Source organism: Gavialis gangeticus, unplaced genomic scaffold (genome assembly GCF_001723915.1).
Source record: "Gavialis gangeticus isolate Ggan-Ray unplaced genomic scaffold, GavGan_comp1, whole genome shotgun sequence".
Lineage (NCBI taxonomy): Eukaryota > Metazoa > Chordata > Crocodylia > Gavialidae > Gavialis > Gavialis gangeticus.
The window spans coordinates 16,799,681-16,808,332 of record NW_017728996.1 but is presented as its reverse complement, the minus strand read 5'-3'; the positions used below and the strand labels follow the sequence as shown (position 1 = coordinate 16,808,332).

General features: G+C 47.3%; 1 protein-coding gene across 4 annotated transcripts in view; it reads left to right on the top strand.

Annotated features, from left to right (window-relative positions):
- Nucleotides 1–8,652, top strand: part of NTRK3 (neurotrophic receptor tyrosine kinase 3) — a 306,856-nt gene that overhangs the window by 73,244 nt on the left and 224,960 nt on the right. For all 4 annotated transcript variants that reach the window (XM_019504056.1, XM_019504055.1, XM_019504059.1 and 1 more), the window contains exons 5-7: nucleotides 2,118–2,260; nucleotides 2,918–3,059; nucleotides 6,709–7,005. In XM_019504056.1, the coding sequence (XP_019359601.1) occupies nucleotides 2,118–2,260; nucleotides 2,918–3,059; nucleotides 6,709–7,005 (582 nt within the window). The remainder of the gene's footprint in view (nucleotides 1–2,117; nucleotides 2,261–2,917; nucleotides 3,060–6,708; nucleotides 7,006–8,652) is intronic.

Genomic DNA, 8,652 nt, shown 5'->3' with positions numbered 1-8,652 from the left:
CTTTGCAACAGAAGAATTGCTTCTAGTATTTGTCTGTAGTCAAAAAAACATGTGAAAACTAATAAAAGCTGGCATTTTCTGATGGGTGCCTCAAATCTGAAAAGGTGGAGAACATCTGGTATAATATATAAAATTATCTGCGCTCACAAATGCGTGTGTATGCTTGTGCGTGTGCACATATTCCTGTAAGTAATTTCCCTCTTTCTCTTGATACGGAGCAGAGTCTTTTGGATGAGATCAAGAGCAACACAAATCAGGTCTGCCCCTTCCCCCCACCCCACCCCACTTGCTTTTTGTTCACCCACCTCTGCTCCCTTTTCTCAGTATTAATTTCAGCTCTGCCACCGCTGTTACTGGCAAACACCCCTTTGCAGCATCTGGGGAAGGGCAGCCACTATCAACAGAATAATTACATTGTCTATATGCGAAGTGCTGTCAAATGCACAGACTAGGAAGGAGGGGAAATGCATGGTGTGTATGTGCATGTGTCACAGGGGTTAGATCCCTTTCTTTTCCAAAAATCTTAGGGTGTTTCTTATAACAAATAATATACAAATAGTTTTCCAAGGGAAATATGGTTTTTCAAGTTTCTGATGTCCTTTTTATTCTAAGCCTCCTTTATTAAACCCTGGACGTTAGCCAAACAGCCTGCATGTAGGTGAACTGCAAAGATTTGAGAGACAGCTGTAATTTCCTCTACAAATGGGAAGAGTAATCTTCAAAGATTAGAGGAAAAGTCCTTACGGATCAAGGGTTGGGGAAGAGGTGACTTCATCTATTATTAGATTTCGGAGGGCTGCAGGGTGTTGATTTATGTACACAAATCTCTTGGGTTTCTCATATGACCTGCACTCCTCTAACAGGGGAAGAAGCTAAGATGCTTTCCTTCTGAAACTGCTCTTTGGTTCAGAGTTTTAGTGGCTCAGCACCACATGGACGTAAAAGATTCTGGCCAGTTGATCTGTGTGTATTGTCCTGGGTCCTTGGCATGGGTGGCACAGGGCTGATGTGATGTAAACCATGGCAGGATATTCCACAGGTTTTCTTCCAGAGCCCCTGCCCCATTAGATTGATGTTTTTCAACAGTAAACTAGTGCCTCTGGGGCTGTCTGTGCCAGTGCCTCTTAGTCCTAGCCCTACAGCATCCTTGCTTTTTTCTGCTGCTTCTCCAGAGTTGGGCACACACGTTGGGAAGTTCTGTCCAAGTTTTGCTTACCAGCCAACCCCTAATGCCCTTTGTCCACTTGGACTGAAACAAGTAAGAAACCCCTAACACTGAATTTACTGGGCCAAAGTCTTCAGGGGGAGACCCCCCCCCCCCCCCAACTAGCAGCTATTGCATGAATTAGTTGCTTTTTAGCCCCATCTCATTCAGGGTCTTTCTTCTCCCCCCACTTGCACCCTGTAATCCTCCCACTTGTCCGTTCCCCTTTTCATAACTGCTGGCAGTGTTGGTTGCTCACTGTGTGAGTATTTGATGCCAGTGACAACTCAGTGGGAAGGGGTGTAAATCAGAGCTGCTCTAAATCAGTGAGTCTTTTTGGAGGGAAGAGCAAGGGCACCTTTTATGAGTAGAGATTCTGTTAATACGAGGACACATCCTTGGTCATCTTCCCTTGATTGTTATAAATTAGAGGAGAACTCTCTCTTCACCTTCAGTGCCAGTAACAGCGTTCCCTGTTTTAGTTCATACTGGATCTCGTAAAACAATATCCTCCTCTCATCACTTTAACCTTCCTAGACCTTCCAGGGAGGAAGTGCAGGGGGCTTGTGGGAAAGGGGACAAAGGGTATGAGGGTTTGGCTGGTGAGAAAAACTTGGACAGCACTTTCCAACTGGTGTGTGATGTTCCAGTTGCAAAGCACAGTGCAAAGTTCCCATGTCACTACTTCTAAGCCTGAAAAGGCCCAGCTACCTGCCATCACCTGCACTGGGTAGAAATACGTTTTCCCTTCCCTTCCTCTCTACTTAGAAGCTCAGGATAGCACAGGCTGTTTTTGTTGCAAGGTGAAGCCTGTTTAGGAAATGAACCCCTGGGGTTCAAAATCTCCATGTCTTAGTTGGCCATGGTGTGTGCTGGTCACTACCCTAAGCACTTTGGTGTTTGGCTCCCTTAGATCTCCCTGAGATCAGTGTCAGTCATGTTAACCTGACTGTGCGAGAAGGCGAGAACGCTGTGATCACCTGCAATGGCTCGGGCTCGCCGCTGCCAGATGTAGACTGGACTGTCGCTGACCTCCACTCCATCAACACTCACCAGGTAGGAGGTGAAGGGATTTGGGTGGCTGGACATGGATTGTTTTTGCCAATGAACCTGTCACTCATGATTCAGAAGACGTGGTGTTGGTAGAGGGGACTTTCCAGGTCTTTGTTTCCCTGTTTGTTCCAAGTCCCTGGGTTTGACGGGTGCTGGGGGTTACCAAGAAAGAGAGAGAAATGAAACAGTGACAGTGTTGTCTGGGTTGCATAGCCCGCACCTGAGTCAGAAAAGCTGCCATAGGTGAGTATAGGGTTAAGGGTGTGAAAGAAGACATTGGGTGATGTCAGGAGAACCATTGCTCTTACGGGATTGTATCTTAACTTCTGTTTATACCAGCAATGTTACTTATTGCTGACAAGGCTATGTCACCATTAAGTGCGGTGAAGAAGTGCTGAACATGGCTAGCTTAACCAAGGCAAATTGTTTCCCTTTGTTTCCAAAGCTGTGGTTATAACCTGCTTGGAGCATGTGCTGTGAGGCTCACTTTTGCATTGGTGAGAGACGTAGCGCCACAATCTTTCCTGGCTGTGGCGTTGACAACAGCATGGTATCTTAATAGAGGAGTCAGGAGTCTTGGGTATTGAGGGGATGAAGTGAGTGGGGAAAAAGGCATTATTTGCTGTGTTTGTCTATACTGTCTCTCTCTGGGATTTTCAGACCAACCTAAACTGGACCAATGTTCATGCCATCAATCTAACTTTGGTAAATGTCACCAGCGAGGATAACGGGTTCCTTCTGACATGTATTGCTGAGAACGTGGTGGGAATGACCAATGCCAGCGTGCTGCTCACAGTCTACTGTAAGTAGAGGCAGGGAGACTGGCTTCATAGAGGTCAGAGGAAGGGGGAGCATGGAAAATACTTGAATGTGTGCCATGTGGGGAACTGAACCTGTGCCACTGGGCTGTGATGTGTCCATCTTGAATTGCTGCCCCTCTGGCTGAGGAGTTGGGGTCCAGTGGTGCTGAGGAAGGGGCCAGTTCTTGCATGGTGTGGAAAAATATTTTGCTGTCTTCTCACCTCCAGTATTACCTGTTTGCAGAAGTGGGCATGCAGTAGGTGAAGCGTGGTAGTCCCATGTTTGCCTTGATAGAGCAGGTGCCCATTTGCTTGCTTGGGTGGCCTGGCTACATGAGCAGCTGCAGGTCTTGCATCCTATCTAGCACATGCAAATGACTGTTTGTGCTCACAGAGCAGGAATGTACCTGCTTTTTCCAGAAAACCCAGTTAATGGAGGAAGAGTCCAATCGGGGCTAAAACATTGTCCTGGTGCTTGCAAATTATTCACTTTGTTGACATCCCAGGGCCAAATCCCCGATCTTGCTGGAGTCCTAAAGTCCCACCATTGATTTCACATTTCACCCCAAATCTGTTCTGAGCCGATTTACCTGTAACCATTAGATGAACTCATGTAGAACAAGGCTTAAGACCATTCATATGTAGACTGAAACCAGCTGAATGTTCATTGTGCTTCCTAATATAACTTACCACAAACCTGACCTTAACAGGAGGTTTACACAGCTTTGCTGTCTTGGGCACCGGGGATTTACCAGATGTTGCTGTGTTCACATCGCTTATTCTTAGCCTATGTTTTAGAAAGCTTTCCCTGCCCCTACTCACCTACTGGTACTAGAGAATCACAGAATCATAGAAACTGAGGGTTGGAAGGGACCTCAGGAGGCTCAAAGCAGGGCCATCCCTAACTAGATCACCCCAGCTAAAGCTTTGTCTACCCAGGTCTTAAACCCCCCCCAAGGATGGAGACTCCACTGCCTCTCTGGGTAACCTGTTCCAGTGCTTCACTACCCTCCTAGTGAGAAAATTTTCCCAAATATCTAACCTAAACTTCCCTTGCTGCAAATTGAGACTGTTGCTCCTTGTTCTGTCATCTGCCACTGCTGAGAACAGTCCAGCTCCATCCTCTTTCGAACCCCCCTTTGGATAGTTGAAGGTTGCTACTAAGTCCCCTTTCAGTATTTCTTCTCTAGACTAAATAAGCCAATTTCCCTCAGTCTTTCCTCATAAGTCATCTCTCCCATCCTCATAACTATGTTTGTTGCCCTCCACTGGACTCTTCAATTTGTCCACATCCTTTCTGGAGTGGGGGTCCAAAACCGGACACAGTAATCCAGATGTGGCCTCTCCAGTGGTGAATAGAGGGGACAAATCACTTCCCTTCACCTACTAGGGAATCATGTCCTGTTTTAGCTAGTTGAAACGCACAATGTACTTCCCATGTCCCATGCAGTGCAGGGACTGCTGGACTCCTGTCGAGATAAGGCAGTCACAGAAAATGGGGTATTGGAAGGAGAAAACAAGGGCTGCTTCACTGCTCTGGTGTGTGGTGTTGAAGAGCCCAGGCACTCAAATTTGCACCACTACAGCTCTGAGAAGCCTGTGTATGAGAACAGGTTACGTGTCCTTCTCTGGAGTCTTTTTGTTTTTACTCCATACCCTTTAAAGGTCATTTTTGCCCATTTTCCCAACTGTAATCCTGCAAGCCACTGACAGTTTCTCCCATGTCTGCTCTCACTGTGAGGCCTCATCACTCATAGGCTGAAATGTCATTCTGAAAAGAGCTGATATTTCTGGGTTTAGGTGGCTGGCTGCTTTGATACCATCTTAGTCATTTACCCAAAGAGACCTGTGTAGTCACATCCTGACTTAGGCTTATGCGTGACACAAGATTGATGGGACTTTCAGCATTGTGCCTGGAGTAACAGCCCGTGCTCTTGGTCAGGATGGCAGGGCATCAGCAGGGCTGTGAAGGAAGACCCATGCCGTGCCTGCCATGCCAGCCAGCTGTATACCATGCGCCCTTCAGCACTGTTTTTTCATTGTGTTTACAACATGAAAAATTCACTACTGTTAGAAAAATGGAGAGGGACATGGATGGTGTGTTCTTGGTGAGGGAGCCTCCCAAGGGACTTGCAGTGGTATGGTAGCCAGGAAAATGAGAAGGGATAGGAAAGGAGTGTTTTCACTCCCTTCATCTTATGCTATGGTGACCCTTACACAGCAGTGCCATGCCACCCTGGCTCATGCTATCCAGCTTCAGGGTTTGGGGTCATACAGGTAAATGCTGCATTGGGTTTGCCTTAGGGCAGGCTGAATCTCTGGAGTCGGGGGCACTTTAGTTGAAGGGATAATACATACCCATCCAATGCAGGGAACTCTCTGTTTTAATCTGTCCTGCTCACCTCCCTCTCTAACACCCCTGGAAACTCAGGCAATTAAAACTTCCCAGAGGGGTTCCACTAGTCGCACCTCCCAAGAACATCCAGCTGGAAAGGATCCTGGAGGGATATTGCTTGAATGACTGTGAAATCCTAAACTGTTGACTGTGGCCAGAGAACCCCAGTCGGCCCCTGAGACATGTACTCAGTTATGCCTCGCCTGCATGGCTTCCCTACTAGGGTCGGGCTGTTTCATTATGATTAAATGGGGTGGGGAGCATGGCAGCGGTGGCACAGAAGTTAAGGTATCTGCTCTGAAAGTATGAATTCAGGCCCTGCTTTGGACTCCTGCCCATGGTTGCCCTCAGCTAACCTAGCTGGCAGTAGGTCCCTGGTCATTCAGACTGGGGAACCAAAGGCAACTTATTGTAACGCTGGCTACATCTCTCTATTGAGTGCTGTTGGGTACAGAAACTGGTGTGCCTAAGCCACAGTAGCCTGCTGGACCTTTGTGGCAAGGATCTGGGCTGGAGGCCTGGTCTCAGAGCTGCTTTCTGAGAGCAGTGGAGCTGCAAGGTTTAGTGTGCTCCATCTGTGTAGGAGAGAAATGGCTCAGCGTTGAACCTCGGGTGGCTGTTCTTCCTGACCCTCTTTAATCCTCTACAGTGGGGACAAGGCTGCTGTGAAGCACAGCCACTTTGGGGTTAAACTGAAAGGGGTAGTCTGGAGAGGAAGGTGTGTCATAGGATGAGCCCTCCGTGCTTCATTGAAAAATCTTAGTGATCACCTTGTATGTGTTGCTCGGTGCAGGGAAGGGTAGGTTATTTTCTCTCTTGACTGGGGATTTTAGCTGTAGAAACTGGTGCTCTGCATCACTCGCTAGATGCCTGTTAACTTGAATAGAAACAACGCTCAGGCATATCTTATGTAGGGCCTTGAACATGAGTGCTGCAAAGCCTGCAAAGAGCGGCTCAGAGCTGCGACCAGGTCAGGTTAGTTTGACCAGTAGCAGAGAGAAAGGAGAGGACTCTTCAGTAAGAGTACCTCAGCTGCCCTCCTACCACCAAGGCCAGACTGAGCTCCTTTTGGGCTCCATTCCAGATCCTTTGGGAGCTTACTCGGTGCTAGCAGCCTACTGAGGAGTCCAGCTTGAAGTGTAGCTGAGCTAAAACATAGGTTATGCACATTGCTCACTCAACCATGGGAGAGAGGTGTTTGAATGTCTACTGTAGGCCTAGGCCCCACCTATTCCCATTGTGTTTCTCTCTGCTAGATCCCCCACGCATCCTGAGCTTGGAGGAGCCGGAGTTGCGTCTGGAGCACTGCATTGAGTTTGTGGTGCATGGAAACCCAGCCCCCAGCCTTTACTGGCTGCACAATGGCCAGCTCCTCAGGGAGACGGAGATCATCCGCATGGAGTTCTACCAGCAAGGGGAAGTGTCCGAGGGCTGCCTGCTGTTCAACAAACCCACTCACTACAATAATGGCAACTACACCATCGTGGCTACCAACAAGCTGGGCACCGCCAACCAAACCATCAAAGGGCACTTCCTCGCCACGCCCTTTCCAGGTAAGGAAGTTCACAGCTTGCTGGCACTGCGCTCCAAGCTACACAGAAGGGTAGCAACAACTCTTACTGTAGTAGCTGTTTCACAGGTAGCTGTTCAATAGCAGGAAGCACCACTGCTTGACAGTTAGCTGGAAGTGGGGAAGGAAAGTCACATATCCAGCTGAAACTTCAGAAGAGTTTTGAGGGGTAGGCTGTAAGAGCTAATACACCAGTGGATGCAAAAAGGTTCCCTGGTATCACAGCCTTAGTTTCGAGTCTCACTGAAAGAGGGCAGTTTGAATGATGCAACGGCATGCTGGGATGCTTGGGTCTGATCAGGCATGTATGGAGTAGGTCCGACTTAGCCTGTGAGATCTCCCCAACATAGTATGATTGTAGGGAACCCTTTGCTTCCTTGGCATCCAGTGGGGAAAAAAATTAAGGGGAAAAAGGGGTTAAAATTTGACTGAAAATAAAAGGAGCATGTTGCTGAATATGAGTAAAAACAATCTGTGCTTCTGATTATTCTAATGCCTCTCGATGAGAGAAGGACACAGGCTATGCAGCTTATCTTGAGTCACCTCCTGAAGCCCCATGTTCCTCTAGTATTGGCCATTGTTTTAGCATATACTTTGCATACTAGCTGTGCCAGGCAGAGAAGAAACTAACTCTAAAGGGACTTGCTTCCTCCTGTTGACTTTTGACCTTCATTTGTCCCCCCTCTTCTGTAAAATGGGCCCAGCCCAGATGGAATGTCACCAGAAATCTACAGATTTTATTGAAATAAAAAGTGAGCATCCCTCAGTCTTGGCATGAGAGATCCCACAAACCAGCAGAGATCCCAGTTATCCTGCATCATCTTTTTGCTAGGCATTCTCAATACAAAATTTGAAATTCTTTGCCATATTCCTAAGGGATACGGGGGTAAATAATAGAAGCAAATTCAAGTAGGGGAAACTCTTGCTGCAGGGAGCGTGGTGGAGAAATTTACAATGGCTGACCAGGAGGAAAGGAGTGAGAGATTGTGCCCTGCCTTCTGGTTTTACAGCACAAACTAAGGCACCACAGAGTTAACAGAGCTTTGCATGCAGTTGCCCTCAGGAGTAATGCCGTGAGAAAGTGACGGCCCCAAATTGGCTCCTGCAGCCCTAAAAAACCCAGCAAAATAGGGCGCTTACTAAATATAGAGCAATATCAATGGTATTCTCATTTATTATTTATATCACATCATAAATGTACACAGAGCTTTCCCACAGGTCAGAAATAGCAAATGAAAACCTAAATCCCTGCCTTGAAGAGCTGACAATTGAAAGACATGAACAGATACAGATGGGAGTGGAAAAATTATACTCAAGTTTCAAGGACGCTAATTTGTCTAGCGATCTAATCTGTTTATGCTTTCTGCTCTATGGGAGGAAGGACACTCATATTTCTGTCATGGAGATAGGTGGTCTGCTTCTTACCTCTAGGCTTGACGTTTACCTGGCTGGGGTCATTTGAGCCCCTTTTTCTCTCCTGCCAAGGCGGGGGGTCGGATTAGAAGATCTGCAAGGTCCCTTCCGACCTGACTTCTATGAATCTATTTCTCTTCTCTGGGACTCTGTATCCCTGTCTATAAAATGGGGGTAATTGTGTTCCTAATATATTGACAAAGTGCTAGATGGAGTC